This window comes from Typopeltis vanoorti, chromosome 25 (assembly GCF_054136105.1).
Source record: "Typopeltis vanoorti isolate ZY-2024b chromosome 25, IOZ_Tvanoo_1.0, whole genome shotgun sequence".
Classification (NCBI taxonomy): domain Eukaryota; kingdom Metazoa; phylum Arthropoda; class Arachnida; order Uropygi; family Thelyphonidae; genus Typopeltis; species Typopeltis vanoorti.
This window is the reverse complement of record NC_143573.1, coordinates 26259866-26278651: the sequence shown is the minus strand read 5'-3', so window position 1 is coordinate 26278651 and position 18786 is coordinate 26259866. Positions and strand designations below refer to the sequence as shown.

At 37.7% G+C, this 18786-nt stretch overlaps 1 protein-coding gene across 1 annotated transcript in view; it reads left to right on the top strand.

Moving 5' to 3' along the window:
• Hydr1 (abhydrolase domain containing Hydr1) overlaps window positions 1-18786 on the top strand; it is a 186748-nt gene that overhangs the window by 31538 nt on the left and 136424 nt on the right. Inside the window, exon 3 of the mRNA XM_090414569.1 lies at window positions 4090-4256. Within this exon, the coding sequence (XP_090270695.1) occupies window positions 4090-4256 (167 nt within the window). The remainder of the gene's footprint in view (window positions 1-4089; window positions 4257-18786) is intronic.

Here is an 18786-nt window from a genome sequence, read left to right as displayed (position 1 = left end):
TCCTCAGCAGACTAAATTGGGTTGTCTTGGCTGTTGGGCTGATGTTCTTAGGATGCAAGCTTCCCAAATTTGGGGCAGTCTCATGCTGACCCAATTTTGTTGACATTTGGGAAGTTTTTTAGAGCTGAGGCAGATTCCAAGAATAATCTTTCGTATTTATATTTGCTGCTTTTGAATGAGGAAAATGCAAGGACTCACAGAGGAGATGAGCAGCCTTCTGAGGGGATGGTGCAGAACATCAGTAGAATGGAAGTGACGGAGGCCATGAAGAGGATGAGAAATGGAAAATCGGTGGGCCCCGACAGAATTCCAGTGGAGGCATGGAAGGCACTGGGGGAAGAGGGAATTGACCTGCTGTGGGACCTATTCATGAAAGTTTGCCAACAGGAAAATATACCTGAGGAATGGAGGGAGAGTACTCTTGTTCCCATCTACAAGGGTAAAAGGGATGCACAAGGCTGTAAAAATTACAGAGGAATAAAGTTGATGTCCCACACAATGAAGATCCTAGAAAGGGTTCTTGATGGTAAATTGAGGAAGAAGGTGGAGATTGCAAAGGAACAATTTGGCTTCATGCCTGGTAGATCAACAACAGATGCTATCTTTGGGTTACAACAGATGATGGAAAAATATCGAAAGAAACAGAGGGAGCTACATCTGGTATTTATTGATCTGGAGAAAGCATACGATAGAGTGCCAAGGCAAGAAGTCTGGAGGTGTCTGAGGGAGAAGAAGGTGCCGGAGAAATATGTCAGGTTGGTGCGGGAAATGTACAGAAATGTGAAGACAAGTGTTCGTACCTGTTTGGGACAGACAGGAAGTTTTCAAGTAACAGTTGGCTTGCATCAAGGGTCAGCATTAAGTCTGTTTAATATTATGATGGAGGTGAGAGAAGATGCGCCTTGGACAATGTTATATGCAGATGACATCTTGCTGTGTGTAGATTCAAGAGAAGCGGGAACTAAACTGGAAAGATGGAGAAAAGTACTGAAAGAGAGAGGTATGAGACTGAGCAGAAGTAAGACAGAGTATATGCGTTGCGCAGTGGGCGGTGGCGGCCAGGAGACAGATCTGGAGCTGGAAGGAAATGTCATCAGGAAGGTGAGGGACTTTAGATACTTAGGTTCAACAGTGGAAGAAGATGGAGGAGCTGAGAAGGAAGTGGTATACAGGATACAAGCGGGTTGGAGGAACTGGAGGGAGATGGCTGGAGTGTTATGCGATAAGAGGGTGCCAATCAATCTGAAAGGCAAAATCTATAGGACAGTAGTGAGGTCAGCTATGACATATGCTATAGAAACTGTGGCCCTGAGGAAAAATAACATCAGCAGGATGGAAGTAGCAGAGATGAGAATGCTTAGGTGGATGTGCGGTGTGACCAGAAAGGATCGTCTGAGAAATGACTATGTCAGGGGAACAGTGAAAGTTACGAACTTAGGAGCGAAAATACAGTAAGCAAGGTTGAGATGGTTTGGTCATGTGATGAGGAGGGAGGACGAATATGTGGGAAGAAGGGTCATGCAGATGGATGTGCAAGGAAGGCGGAACCATGGGTGGCCAAAGAAGAGATGGAGGGAGCTGGTAGAAGAGGACTTGGAGATGAAGAACTTGGATGTGGTGGCAGCCCAAGATAGGAAGGTGTGGAGGAGACTCATTACAAACAGTGACCCCACTTAAGTGGGAAAAGCTGCAGAAGAAGAAGAAGATTTATATTTGCTGCAGTGTAGTAAAGTGGCTTTCTTCCATTCTGTAGTGGGTATCTTGTGCATGGTCCGCAAGTCCTGAGTGGCTGTATTGGAGAAACTGGATGTAGTCTTTGTGTTCGGATACCCTGATATTAGCTGTCCTGCCTGTTTGGCCATAGTAGGACAGTTTACAACTGCAAGGGACCTGGTATACTCCAGGTAGGTCTAGGGGAGTGGCTGGTCTTTGGTGGAGCAGATAAGGGATGTCAACTTCTTATATGGTTTGTAACAGGTAGTCAGGTCATATTTTTTTAGGGTTTTTGTTAGCTTTTCAGATGTGCCCCGGTAAGGAATGGTGATTGATTTGGTGTAATCTCTGTTTTATGAAGGGGGGGGGGTTCTGGTTAACTGGTTTTAATATTTTCTGGATTTTGGGGGGGGGGTTGTAGCCATTGGCTAAGAAGGCCTTAAGGATATGGTTAAGTTCAGTAGTTAGGGCATTCTGAACAGATTAATTTAGCCCTGTTATATAGGGTTTTTATAATCCCATATTGTTGTGAGGGGAATGGTATGATTACTGGTGAGTGTATCTACCTGTATTGGTTAGTTTTCTGTAAATAGAGAAAGCCAGGGATTCATCAGGCTGGCGTGTAATCAGAGTGTCTAGGAAAGGGAGACTGCTGTTGTTTTCCTTTTCCAAAGTGAACAAAACAATCAACACCCCAGAATCCAGGTTACATTAGAAAAGGAAAACAACAACAATCTCCCTTTCCTAGACACTCTGATTACACACCAGCCTGATGGATCCTTGACTTTCTCTGTTTACAGAAAACCAACCCATCCATACAGGTAGATTCATTTGCAAGTAATCACCCCCCCCCCCTCACAACAATATGGGATTATAAAAACCCTATATAACAGGACTAAATTAATCTATTCAGATAACAATGCCCTTACTACTGCAGTTAACCATATCCTTAACACCTTCTTAACCAATGTCTACAACCCCTTCCCCTTCATAACAGAGATTACACTAAATCAATCACCCAGACATGTAGCTAGGGGAGGGCGGAGGGGGTGGTCCGCCCCAGTCGGTGCTTTGAATTTTTTTTAACTTTTGCAGTTAATTCTAAAATACAGTCTCAAGAACTCAGTTCCAAATATCGTAATACTACTGCCAATTTTCCTCACAATTGCTGTAAGTGTTGCTAGTTGTGAGAGGAATTTTTCTAAATAAAATTAAGAATTACCTAGATTACTATGAAATAGACTTCGCCTATGTCATCGATTTTGCTAACAGAAAAGCAAGAAAAATTACATTTTAGAATGTTGAAATTAAAGTTTTATTTCAAAAATGAACATAGTGTTTTAATTTATTTCCCTATACGTTGTTTTGACTTTTTGTAGTATTTTTGGTGTGTATTGAGAGGGGTGGCAAACTCAGGGACCACCCCGGGGCAGCAGAAGCTCTAGCTACACCACTGCAATCACCATTCCTTACTGGGGCACGTCTGTAAAGCTAACAAAAATCCTTAAAAAAATATGACCTGACTACCTGTTACAAACCATATAAGAAATTGGCATCCCATATCTGCTCCACCAACTGTCCTACTATGGCCAAACAGGCAGGACAGCTAATATCAGGATATCCAAACACAAAGACTACATCCAGTTTCACCAATACAGGTACTCAGGACTTGCAGACCATGCACTAGATACTCACCACAGAATATTCTGCAAGACACTTTACTACACTGCAGCAAATATAAATATGAAAGATTATTCTTGAAGTCGACCTCATCTCTTAAAAAAAAAAAAAAAAAAAAAAAACTTCCCAAACCTCAACAAATGAGACTGCTCCAAATTTGGAAGCTTTCATTCTAAGAACATCAGCCCAACAGCCAAGACAACCCAATTTAGCTTACTAAGGGGCACCTTTAAGAGTCTAGCACAACGCCAGTTGCCTTCTTCAGCATCATTTGCTCGTTGTTAGTGCCTGCATGCACATATCAGTTTTATGTTCCCAGAAGATAATTAATATTTTAGTATACGTTGTCATTTTCTGAAAAATATAAAGTAATAAATTTGCACTGCACTTAAATTAGATTGTTCATATATACTGTATAAAATGTCTATACATATATGGTATGAAATGTCAGCACACTAGTAGTGACACTTAAGATAGCTATGATGAATAAAACAAGATCTGTTAAAAAAAACAAAAAAAAAACGAACATTTTTTAAAATATTTCTATCTTTTTGTGTCAATAAAATTAATCTTTTTAACATATTTTGTATACTTATCTATTAGGGATTAATATTTCTATTTACTTCCCTTTTCCATAGTATCCAGCAGAAATAGAATCGTATTTGTTTAATGCTTTCTTTTTTCCCTTCTCTGTAGCGACCAATTTTTGCTTGTCACGAAGGCAAGTTAAAGCAGTTCCTTCTTGACCATTGTGAAATTCTTCAACAACGTTATTGGCCAACTTTATGGTGTTTTGGAACACATGCACAAACTGCGCTAGCAAATATGCTTAGAGGAAGACTTCCAGATTTGCCTTACCAAAGGTATTATCATTTCTTCTTATTTTATTTTGAAAAATTAAAACAAGCACTTATTTTATTTCTAGATGTACTAATAAAATAAATTACATGGATGCTATTTATATGGAATGTTATAATTAAAATTATTGCTTTCAATGTGAATATGAACATTCTGTGATTTACTTTCCTTTAGATAAATGGATTTGACTATTGAAACTCATAAAAAAGTGAATATCCAAAAAATCATCTCATGTATTTCAAGTATTTCATAGAAATACTTCAGACTTCATGGTATTTCCATGAAGTCTGAAGACATCACAGATAAACTACGTTAACTACACTCTTATTCAATTTCCAGGGATGACCTCCCCCCCTTTTTTTTTTCTGTCTCCAGCCAAGTGCTAAAAATTTCCTCTAAATCAATCCTATAGAACCCTTTCAGTATTTTAAAATTATCACATCTTTTCTTGTCTTTATAAATCAACATAGAAATTGCAGATATTAAAGATCTAACAGGATTTCAAAGCTATATTTAAAAGAAACTATGAAAGTTTTTGTAAATTTGACCAAAGATCAATTAATCTCAAAAATTAATCAACTTCTGCAACCCACAAACCTTCAGTCTATCCTTGTAGAGATCATTTCACAGACCACTCACCATCTTGGTTAATTGCCTTCGGATCCTCTCCACCACCAACTCATCTGCACGAAATCCAAGTGACTAGACCTCTGCACAGTATTCTAGATCTTTGCTTGTTAATGTGTTCTTCACTGACCAAGTAATGTCATGAGCTACTTTGGACAGGTTTGTGGAATGCCCACTGAACTTCAGGATCCAGCAGTACCCCAGATTCGTAGCTGCATCAGTTTCCTTGAGTACAAACTTGATAATCTTTTCAATGCAAAATGCATAACTTTACACTTTTGAACATTAAGCTCGTACTAATTATCCTTTACCTGTTCATTCTGCAAACTCTCAGCATTATCTGTTTTTGCATAATCAGCAAACAACGAAATATTTCTCTTCAAATCATTTCTTATATCATAGTACAAATTATGATATCCACAGAAACTCCACCACAAAGCCCTGCAGCACACATTGCTTGCCTGTCTGCTTTCTCCTGGATTTTGCTTTCCATATATTACAGTATCAGTATGTTTTGGTATATGTCCACAATCATCCTCATATCTATATCACCAGCTTCATGTCCTTATTCATTTGCTTCAGTTTATATAACAGTTCCATGCAATATCCTGTGAAACAATGAAACACTTTTTTGACATCCAGTAGCATTTCCAATTCCATTCCCTTTATCACATGAACTATCACTATAAAATATGAATAAATTTGAATGGATATAGAGTTGGCAAGATGGATAGGAGGGTGGTTGATGGAGAGAATATCATAGAGTAGTTTACTCAGGTGTAGAGTCCAAAAGACGGCCTGTGACTAATGGTGTGCCGCTAGGTTCTGTTCTTGGACCACTGCTGTTTAATTTGTTCATTAACAATATAGGGGAGGATCTGAGAGGAACGGTTCATTTGTTCGCTGATGATGCAAAATTAGGTAGGGCAATAGTGAATGCAGACGATGTCAAAATTTTGCAGGATGATTTGGAGGTCTGGGCTAAGGAGAATGGATGTCAATTTAATGTGGTAAAATGTAAGGTTATGCATTTTGGGGTGAAAAGATTAGCAGCAGTATATCACATTGGTGGACTGTACTCCAGGAGATTGAGGCCAGGGACTTGGGAGTGTTGGTGGATAGGGAGTTGAAGTTTAGGAGGCACATTGCAAAAGTGGCTAAATCAGCTCATCAAATCACTTGGATGCTGAAGAATCCTTTGGTGAGCAGAGACAAGCAAGTTATTGTTCCTCTGTATCGAGCCTTGATAAGATCCCATCTTGACTACTGTGCCCAGATCTGGTAGCCAGGGTTTCTTCTTGATGGGGAGGAGGTGGAGAGGATCCAGAGGCGAGTGACCAAGATGATAGCAGGTCTATGGAATGAACCTTATGAGAACAGGTTGAAGATTTGTGGGTTGCAGAAATTGGTTGATAGGCAGAAAAGGGGAGATATGATTGAGACATTCAAATTGCTGAAGGGTTTCTATAGGATTAATTCAGAGGATATTTTGAGGACAGGACTGGTAGTGGGAGGACTAGGGGACATCCATGGAATCTGGGAAAGAGTGTGGTTAGTAAGGGTGTTAGAGCTAGGTTTTTTACTTTTAGAGTTGTGAATGAGTGGAATAAGCTGCCAGAGTCTGTTGTGGGTGCTATGACAGTGAATGAGTTCAAGGCACAGTATGATAGATACTGTGTGAATGTCGAATAGTTGTGATGGACATGATTTGGGCCTCCCTCACTGAGTCTAAGGACTCCTTGGAGTCGCCTGTAATAATAAATTACGCAGGTGTAATATCCACCTTCACAAAACCATGCTGTTACTCTGTCATATTTGTTATAAGATTTAATGGAAAGAATACAGCACAGAGGATCAATAAAATATATAAGTTTATTAGATCCTATATTTCATCTGTCAGAGACATCAGGGATACAATTCAAAATTTTATTAGCACACAAAGAACTAAACATTTTACTCAATTTTCTTCCACTTATTGTTTTGAGTTCATTTGTATGTACTTATACAATGTTGAAATTGTATCCCTGACAATGTCTCTGTGACAGACCAAATATAGGATCTAATAAACTTATATTTTATTGTTCCTCTGTACTGTTTTCTTTTCATTAAAGCCTATAACTAGTTTAAACCAGCACATAAGCCTAACTCCTCCTTTGTCACGTTCTTATTCACCCATTCATGAATTTTGTCTTGGACTAACTTCAATATTTTTAATACCACATCCAAGATACCGAACTGTAATTTGCACTATTTCACTGGGACTTTGCCAGTGCTTCCTTGTAGGAAGGAGCATTTCACAGACTACTCAATTAAGTTTGTGAGCTACCATAGACACTTTTCCAGTATGCCCTCTGAACATCCACCAACATGCCATATATATGTGAAATATTTACTTTCACATAGGATGTTATTTAAATATTGCACATTTACTAAATATTAACCAAGTTACTCGGGCTGAGGAACATATTTGAAATATATTAAATGATTGGAAGTCAAGAGATAAAAATAGAAATACTATTTTTTATTTAAATAATGTGCGCAACTAGTTTTGTCTTCTTAGAATGGATACCACAGTATTGTTAGATCTGCGCGTGGTCATGATCTTGTGAATACCAAAGTTGGATAGCAACATAGTGACAATCAGAAAGATTATAGCTAAGGTTCAGATTTAATGGATTAAGGACGATTTCCTTAGACTTCCTGATTCTTCTCTTGAGTTTGTCATAGCATCTAAAGTTCATAGCTGTTTACAAATCAGTGCTCAAACCATTTTTAACTTATGGAGAGAGCTGGGTTAGAAATACATAAGCTATGTAATGAAATATGAAGATCAGGGTATGCCTCCAAAGAGTGGAAAAAATCGATTTTGATTGTTCTTCATAAGAAAGGCAGTGCTTTAGAATGCACCAATTACAGAACTATTGCATTAATGAGTCATCTTGGCAAAGTGCTGATGAAAATACTAACAGAACGCCTGAAGGGGCATATGGAGGCACATCTCCCGGATGAGCAAGTCGGATTTCGACAAGATTGAAGTACAGTGTACTTCAATCTGTTTCGTGGACTTCCAAAAAGCATTTGATAATATTGACCAAAATATAACATGGGCTATCTTGGAATCCTATGGTGTGGACAATAAATTGATCCGTCTGCTGAAAGATATAAACAGCCAAGCACAAGCAAAAATCAGAATAGCAGGTGAGACTGGAGATTGGTTTGCCACTAGTCAAGGCACAAGACAAGGGGACCCAATATCACCAATCATCTTCATCACACATCTGGGAAGAACACTAGATAAGATTAAAGAAGAAGGTGGAGGCATTTCAATAAATGGCATGAGAATAAACTACCTCTGCTTTGCAGATGACATCGTCGTGATTGAAGAAGACACAGCAAGGCTGGAACAGACATTGAAAACACTATACACAGAAGGAAGGAAAAAGATATGGACTAAATGTCAACTTTGAAAAAACTAAAACAATGATATTCAGACAACAGGAGTTACTGAACAGAGTTACGATAGACAGATTTCAACTGGAAAATGTGGAACACTTCACATATCTTGGATGCCACGTGAAGTATGATTTGGACCCCAAAAGAGAGATAAAAATTAGAATAGCCAGAGCAACAACTATTTTAAAAGCTATGGACAAAATATGGAAGAGCCGAGCTTTAAAGATGCAAACTAAACTGTGCATTGTAAAAACCTGTATCTTCAGCAGCATGCTCAATGGATGCGAGGCCTGGGTACTCCTGAGAGAATCTGAAAGGAGGATATTGGCATTTGAGAGGAAGTGCTATAGAAAGATCTTGAGAACAAGCTGGATATAAAAAGTGAACAATGAGGAAATCTACAGACAAATACAACCAAAAGAAAACCTGATCCAGAAAATAATCAAAAGGAAACTACGTCTATTTGGCCATATAAGTAGAATGAATGAGGAGAGAAAATTAAAAATGTTGCTGTTTGGAATGATTGAAGGAAAGAACAAAAGAGGAAAACCAAACAGAGAATGGGACAATGCCATCGTCAAATGGTGTGGAAACTCTATACACAAATTGAGTCATCTTGCACAAAACAGAATGCAACGGAAGAATCATATCAAGATGGCAGCAGACACCTACGGGCATTGGACCCATGGTTGTTGATGATGATGGGTTAGAAATAAAACATTGATCACACTAGAGACCACAGATATGAGAGTTCTGAGAAAGATTAGAGGATTCAACAGATGGTATCAATAGCAGTATCATATTAAAAATGAGGATATCAGGAAAACTTAACATTGTTAGCAGAGTTAATCTCAGGTAGTATGGTAACTTAAACAGAATGTAAGGGAAAAGAATAGTAAAACAAGTGTTCTTTGCCAGGATGGCAGAAAAAGACCTAAAGGAAGACCAAGATCTGGGTGGATTGATATAGTGAAAAGTGTCTTAGAAGAGAGAAATATAAGATCTGATGTTATTGTAATTTTGACAGAAAACAGATTAATTTGGAGGAAAATCGTCAGTAGGAAGTTAGTGATGATGGCACTTTTTCACGTAGTAATATCATATTCTCTAATCCCCCCCCCCCTTCCTAGGGTACATGTCAGGAATTTGATGATGAAGTTTCTGTCATGTCCCCTCACTTCTGCCTGTCAACTAAGTTTTGCAACCCATACCCCTTCAACTTTTCCTCATAGGGAACATCCAAAGACCTGTCACCAGCTTGGTCTCTCATCTCTGAATCCTCTCCACCACCTCCTGATCCCAAGAAACTGGTAGCCATATTTGTCTACAGTAATCAAGATGCATCCAAAATCATAGCCTAATAAGGAAGGATAATAACATTCCTATCTTTACTTGTTTGTGTGCCTTTCATCATCTGAGTAATCCTTTGAGTTGGTAATCCTACCAATTTTTGCAATATGACCTCTGAACTTCAACTCTCTGTCTACCATTACACCCATGTCCCTAGCCTCATCAGTTTCCTGTGTTCCAGTACCATCAGTATGGTACTCAGTATGTAATCTCTTCAGTCTAAAGTGCATAACACATATTGCAGCATTAAATTGATAACTATTATGATCCTTTGCTCACAATACCAATTTATTTAAATTGTCCTGAAGGATATCTACATTACCTTTATGAACTATTGCCCTTCCCAGTTGTAGCAAACAACTGAATATCCCCACCCCCTTATTTCTTTCACTATATAATTAATATACAAATTGAAGAGTAATGTAATGCTCCCAGTATCGAATCCTAAAGCACTTCACTAGCTATCCTCATTCTCCTTGATTCCATCCCCACCATATACTACTGTCTGTCAGCCAACCCCCCCTCCCCAATCCATGCTTCATATCCATGCCCATTTGCTCCACCTTTTAATAGTTTTCCATGCAGTATTGTGTGAAATACCTTTGCAGAGTCCACCAGTATTATGGTTTAGTCATTTCTCTTATCTAATTCTGCTGTCACTCTATTATAAAATGTGAATAAATTACTAGCACTTACCCTTTACAGAGCCATGCTACCTACCATAGAGTATTGTATTCCAATCTACTCGCTGCTGAATTTTATTTTCAACCAACTTTTCCAATACTTCGACCACCATTCCTGAGATATTGATTGGTCTGTAATTTGCTTCATCTGTCTTGGAGCTACCTTTATGTCATGGAACTATCTTACCCTCTTTCAACTCTCTTGGAACCTTGTCAGAACTGAAACTTAGATTGAACAACTTCATTAGAGTCGTTGCCAGTTCTCTTTGCATATTTGCATAGTGCATGGATGACATGCCATCCAATTTCACTGCTGTATTCATCTTTCAAAGTAATTACTCTTTGTCTAGAACAGTGTTTCCCAAACTTTCAATTCTGCATAACCTTTTTAATATTTTACTAATATTAGTGTACCCCTTCTGAGGCAAATGCAATTTGGGAGAAGTTAATATTACATTCAAACAGGGATAATTATAAATTTATTTATTTTTTAACATGTACATTATAATAAACTACAAACATGTAAAACAATTTTTAAATTATTTAATATGTTAATTATACACATCCAGTATACATAAAACAAAAATGATGAAATTTAAATTTCCAATAATAATAATAATATAAAAAAATAGTTTAATGAGACAAATGAAATTTAGCAGACAGTTCTGACCATGTAGTTGGAATGCCATCAGTCCATCATCCAGACGGAGCTTAATGGAGCTCATTCAATACACACTAAGAGAGACATTTTGTTAAAAATTCCTTGAAATTTTTAGTTATCAAAAAATTAATTATAGCTGCGACAATACGGGGACAAAAATATATAATATTTATATATATAAATATATTTTTTATATATTTATATATACATTATGAAGATTTATATATTTATATTTAAGTATATGTTATGAAGATTTCAAAGAAAGGATATGATGGGATAGAAATCACTTTGAACGGACGAAGAATAGAAAATACAAAAAGTTTTGAATACCTAGTGAGGATAACAGAAGACAGTAGATCTAATTATGAAATTAAGCACAGAATTAAAAAAGCAAAAGCAGCATTTTTTCAAATATACCACATATTAGGAAACAAATCTGAACAAACAGTTAAAAGTAAGAATCCTCAAGACAATGATCTGGAGTGTTGGGATGTATCAATGCGAGTCCTGGATGATCAATAAGGAGATGAGTGACCGACTGAATGCATTTGAAATGTGGTGCTTGAGAAAAATGGATTGTATCAGCTGGACTGAAAAAGTAAGCAATGAAGCGGTTCTTAAAAGATTCAAAATGAAAAGAGACTATATGGCTAGTATCCAAAGAAGAAAAATATCGTTTGCAGGACATTTGATGAGGGGGTTCTTCTGGAAAGCTTCCCAAAATAGTATTGCAGGGGATGGTGGAGGGAAAGAGAGGAAGAAGAAGACCCTGACTGCAATGGAAAGACAACATCAAAGATTGGACTGGCAAGAGATAGAGTGGCATAGAAGCAGACTCTTCATCAGCTGCAACCCTCTTAAAGAGTAGGCCACAGGATTAGATTAGATTTATATATAAAAATATATATATAAATATACAGGGACAATAATATATAAGTAAAAAAAAAGTAATCAAAATTTAAAAAAGAGTGCCTTGTAACCTATAAGACCTTTTACTTAACCCTGGAGATATACTTTAGGAAACACTGGTCTAGAATATCGTTATTATCAGTTTTCATGTCATTTTAATAATCATCCAGACAATCTAAAAAGGCTATTTTTGTTGACATTGCAAAATTTGCTTAGAATAAGATCTTATATTTTGGAGTGTTATAATTGTAGTTAGGATTAAAAAAAAGCCCTATAAAATAATTCTGTAATAGATTAACTCAGCTCATTCAGAAGACAGTTAAACTTTAGGACAAATTAGAAAGAAAAATGCCTCGAATTGCCTGTATGTTTTCATCACGTCATACATTGTCCAAGGAGGGAGCTGGGAAAAAAAACAACCTTCAGAGAGGAAGTATAACTGAACTATATAAGAAAATTAAAACCATTGACTTTTGTAAAGTTGATTCAGATGCATTCAACACTGTCCAAAATTCATCAGAAAATCTGATTAAAACTTTATGCAAATTGCATTTCATATTAAAATAATATTTGCAGGAAATGAAATACAGGTAACCGTCGTATAACGTGATTCCACAGAAATGCCGCATTATGCGAGACTCGGATCACATAGAAAAAGTAGGGTTATGTTCCGGAATCGTTTTTTTTTTTTTTTTATAATATAAATAACAATGACATATCCAACAAAATATTTTTTTAAATTCAGGTAATTCATGTAAGTTAATTATTATTATTACGGGCGACTCCAGAGAGTCCTTAGACTCATCAAGGGAGGCAATAAACATCATGTCCACACAACTATATGACATTCTCACAGTATCTATCATACCTTGCCTTGAACTCACTCACTGTCATAGCACCCACAACAGACTCTGGCAGCTTATTCCACTCATTTACCACTCTAAAAGTAAAGAACCCAGCTCTAACACCCTTGCTAACCACACTCTTGCCAGCTTCCATAGGTGTCCCCTAGTGCTCTCACCACCAGTCCTGTTCTCAAAAATATCCTCTGAATTAATCCTATAGAAACCCTTCAGCAATTTGAATGTCTTATAGTCCTTATAAGGACTGGCTTAAAGGGGCGAAGCAAGAATGCTTTTCATCTTCCCTGTTATCTGTAGAGGACAGTGTAGGGATAAGGTGTTAATGAGCTATTAATTATTAATTAAAGCTCTGATCATGGCAGGAGGGTAACAGCAATAGCCGAGCCTCAGTTAGACTTCATTGGCTACAGCATTGTTATCCATTACCCTCCAAGGGTATTGGATTGAAAATCAATCCACGTCCACAATCACCACACCTTCTTTTGAATGTCTCAATCATATCTCCCCTTTTCTGCCTATCAACCAATTTCTGCAACCCACAAATCTTCAACCTGTTCTCATAAGGTTCATTCCATAGACCTGCTATCTTCATGATCACTCGCCTCTGGATCCTCTCCACCTCCCCATCAAGAAGAAACCTAGGTGACCAAATCTGGGCACAGTAGTCGAGATGAGGTCTTATAAGACTCGGTACAGAGGTACAATAACTTGCTTGTCTCTGCTCGTCAAAGTATTTTTCAACAACCAAGTGAATTCATGAGCTGATTTAGCCACTTTTGCAATGTGCCCCTTAAACTTCATCTCCCTTTCCACCAACACTCCCAAGTCCCTGGCCTCGTCAATCTCCTGGAGTACAGAGTAAAGATTAGCAGCAGTATACCAATGTGGTATACTGCTGCTAATCTTTTCATCCAAAAATGCATAACCTTACATTTTGTCACGTTAAATTGACATCCATTCTCCTTAGCCCAGAACTCCAATCTATCCAAGTTGTCCTGCAAGATTTTGACATCTTCTGCATTCACTATTGCCCTACCTAACTTTGCATTATCAGTGAACAAATGAACTGTTCCTCTTAGATCCTTTCCTATATCGTTAATGAACAAATTAAACAGCAGTGGTCCAAGAACAGAACCCTGCGGCACACCACTAGTGACAGGCTGTCTTTTGGACTCTACTCCTGAATAAACTACTCTCTGATATCTCTCCATCAACCACCCATCTATCCATCTCACCAACCCTTTATCCATTCCCATATGTTGCAGTTTACAGATTAGAATTCTGTGTGGTATCCTGTCAAATGCCTTAGCCAGGTCCAGCAGTATCACTGTAAACCCATTACCCTTATCCAGTTCAGCCATCACTGTGTTATAAAACTTGAAGTTACTGAGGCATGATCCACCCTTCACAAAGTCATGCTATCCCCCATATAGTATGTCATTTTCATCAATCCATTCCTGTATTTTTCTCTTGACTACTTTCTCCAAGACCTTGACAATGACTCCTGATATGCTGATTGGTCGGTAATTTGCAACAGTAGTCTTGGATTCTCCTTTATGCAGTGGAACTATTTTCCCCTCTTTCCACGCCTTCGGGACTAAACTAGACCCGAGACTCAGGTTAAACAACATGGTCAAGCGGCTAAAGAATTATCAGTGCCCTTGAGGGCACTGATAATTCTTTAGCCGCTTCACGTATGACCCGTGCCGGTATACCATCCAATCCCACAGATGTATTCACATTAAGGTTCTGTAATAGACTATTCACCTCCACTTCATTCATCACAATTCCCGTATAAACTAATGGTTCCTTCATTTTTTTAATGTCACCACCTGGATGATATACTCTTGCAAAGTGCTCGCTCAGTAATTCCACTATATCGACTGATTCAGTGACCCTCCTTACCCTCGGCATTCCTTAAAATCATTTTGCCATGTTCAGTTTTTTTTTTTTTTTTTGCTTGCAGCATATTGAAAGAACTGTTTGGGATTCTCTTTAGTTTGCATAGCTAGTTTCCTTTCATAATCCGCTTTTGCTTTTTTTTACCACACTCGTTACCCATCTGGCCTGCGCTTTATACCGTTCGTGTGCCTGCAGGTCACCTTTCTCTTTAAATTTCCTCCACAGTTTTCTTTTTTTGCAGCTCAAGTTTAATGGTGTTATTCATCCATTTAACCCCTACTTGTTTTACTATTTGGACCCTAGGTATACAGTCAGCCATAACCTCCTGTAAATGCTCTATCGACATCCACCCCTTGCAGTTTTACATGCCATGGCACTGAAAGCAATCTTCTAAGCTTGTCATACTTGCCAGCATGGTAATTCCACATATACCCTGTCTTAATCGAAAATTCCACACCTTTAACCACCTCCCAGGTGACCTTATGATCACTCTCACCAATAGGTGGCAACATGGTCATATTCATTACAGTCAAACTCTCAGATGCTATTACCAGGTCAAGCACTCTCAAACCCCTAGTATTTTCAATTACATGCTGTCTCAGATAGTTATCCCTTAATAATTGAATAAAATCCATTTCCTTCCTCACATGTGTCCTCTCCTCCTTCCAATCAATGTTACCATAGTTGAAATCTCTCATAATAATTACCTTCCTTCCACTCATTTCATCAGTTTGTTTATGCATACTATCTCCACCATCTATTCTATCACCTGGTCTATAGCAGCACCCAACTGTATATTTTGTTCTGCCAGTCTCAATCTCACACCAAATAGCCTCAAATGAGCTCTTTTCACTATCCTGCAATACAACTTCAATTCTCCTTGTCTGCAGTTCATCAGCTATCAGCAATAACACTCCTCCTCCCCCCCCCATTTTATTCTCTCTGTCCCTCCTAAACACATTATAACCTACACACTCTGTCCCACTAACTATATCATCTTCCGTCAACCATGTTTCACTAATACCAATAACCTGTGGCCAGGAAGAGCCAATCAAGACCAAAAATTCTTCCTTCTTGTTCCTAATACTCCTGGCATTAGTAGACACGAAATGCAGAGGTCCCTTTGTCCCACCCCTGTCTTGATGCATTATTCTAACTATCCCATTCAGATTTCTCGTCCTTAGTACTGGCTCGGGTACATTATATACATTCTTACACTCAACTGTCTCACTGATGTCTGCATATCCACTCCCTCCCCCTTCTTGGTAGTTCTAGTTTCCCTGGTTCTGCACATCCATTTTCACTTCATTCAGCAACACTTTTTTCAGTCTCCGCACACCAAATCCATTCAAATGCAGGCTATCCATCTTGTATAAATCTTTTCGCCCATCAAACTCATTCCACACCGTCTGCATAACCTGCGCATATAGTCATTTGCGATTATGGCTCTCCTTCTAAACTCCTCTCTGTCGTGCTGCGGCAACAGACTCGCCATCCTAACTCTGTCACTATTTACTTTCACTACCTTTAACAATACTTTCAAGTCCTCTCTCATAAAAAATTTATCTCCTTTCAATTCATTCGTACCTGCCACAACTATCAATTCTTTCACCCTCTGTTTTTGCGCTCTAATACTCTTACTTACATCCTTGAATTTCGCACCCGGTAAGTACGATTTAGTTAAGCTCCCATCTATCACTCTCTTAATGACGAGTCACCATACAACAATCTTTCCTTCATTTCAGAAACTCTCCCACACTTACGCTTATTTTTCCTTTCAAACACTTGTTTATTTCCGTTAGCCGAGGCACTCTGGAAAGAGTTTTGCGGTTGCTCCAACTGCCATGTGCACTGCATATCACTGCACGCAACCTAACGATCTCACTCCGTACAAATAATTCCTCATTTTTTTCATCATTTAAACCATTTTGTCTCTCTGTATAGTTGCTTACACTCTCTCTTTGATCACCGCTCTCATTGCCATCTTGTACTACATCGCAATTCCCTATCAAGCCACTATTTTCACTCATATTCTGGCTTTCTTCAACCATAACTATCTCACGACCTGACACATACTTCAATTCCTCACTTTGCTTGCACATTCTCCCACCACTATCACTTTCCATCCAAACTCCAGCCTCCTTCGGGAATGCATACATCCCACAAACATCACATTGGACAAACTCCCTCACATTACAGTTTTTGAACAAAAGCGTCGTATTTTTGGATGCCATTATCTTATATCGCATTGACGCCATGTGCTATTTACAAAACGTATCGTTAAAATACTAAGTTAAATAAAACGTAATTCACACCAAAATCACACAGCCACAACAAACTACAAAAAATAAACAATACTACATTAAGATTTAAACCAATATTCCAATTTTCACTCAAAATTATACATAGCTTTCGGGAGCTCTCTGAAAACACTACCTACTTAAGAAAACATATAAATTATAAAAAAAATACATGGTATAAACTTATAAAAAATACAAATTGTACGTAAACTTCATTGCCCATAATGCATAAATGTGTTAGTCAAAATAAAATAAAGTGCATATTTTAATTGTCATCAGTCTTCAAAACGAGCATTTCGTAGATGTTCTTTATTTATGAGGGGCCCAACGTCGTCATCACTTGAAATGTCTTGGACATCATTTGTATAATTCTCGTTGCATACTTTGGCTGAATTATTATCAAGAAGTCAGTAATAAGACCTTCCTTACCACTATGCTGCAATTTTTTATTAAGTTCATGATATGAAGCTAAACAAATATCCAGTTGTCTCCTGAATTTTCCAGAGCGCTCCATTGAGGGATCGTTATCCGCAAAATAACGTCCTAACTTTCTAGCCAAGTCCAATCCGTCTGCTAATTTCTTTAAACTGAATTCTTTAATGGATTCATCACAATCAGAATCTTTGGTAGAACTTTCCTCACTATTTGGTTCAATGTTATCTTTAAATGTACCAGTTCCTCTTCATTTAAATCAGTTTCCCCATCAATTAATTCACTAATCTAGTTTTCAGCCATATTGCAAAAACTGGCTATTACTATAAAAATATATTTTTTACATAAAAAAGCATTACATATTAATTATGTATGTAACTCACCAGAAAATAAAGTGCTCAGCTTGAGATTAACACTCTTATGATTTTTAATGCGCTTTCCTGGCAGAAAACGAAGACAACTTTCAACAAAAGACACTTTTTACGGTAAACAATCGATGTACATGCGTGCTAAAGGGTATTTCCCCCAATATAAATTCGCTACTTATCACTACATGCGTAGATGCAAATTTAATGAATATAAAATTTGATTTTTAATTCGCGCAGTGAAAAATATATGAAAAGATAAAGGGTTACTATAATTTGTAGACTGTGTTTTTATCGAAATCGCGTTGTATAAGTACCGTGTTGAACAATGGTTACTATAATTTGTAGACCGCGTTATACGAGGGTTACCTGTATTCTGCAGATGTGAATTTTTGAAGAGAAAGCTCAAAATATAAAAGTATGATGACTTAAGCCTTAACAGGTAGAAGTTTTTGAATCAGTCTAATCATTGTCCCAATCTCTCATCAGATGTAATTGTGTTCAATCAAAACATACCAAACATGGATACACCCGTTTTGATAACTATATTGTCGTGCAAATCAGAGTCTGCAAAAAATATGCAGGCACCTGTTATCGTAACAGACATGAACATGAGATTAATGGTTTAAAAAAACCCTCTAGTCTAAACATTTCCCCAACCCTACTCCTATATGTTGTACCTGTTAATGCATGCTATGGTCCCAGCATGTTTCACTATAGATGGAAATAGTTCTTCCATTTATTTGTCTTCCAAATACATTGTAAAACATCTGAAACCTTATTTAGGAAATGTTCCAAATTTTATTAACTAAAAATGTCAAAGTAACATCAGCTAGCATCCTAGTAAGCTTTGATGTTGACAGTTTCTTCTCCACTGTGTTCAATGGAGAGCACATAGTACCTTGATGGAAATTTTTCCACTTAGTTATACTATAAATTAAAAATACAGTTATATACTTGGTTTAATCCTTTATCCAAGTGTAAGTAAAG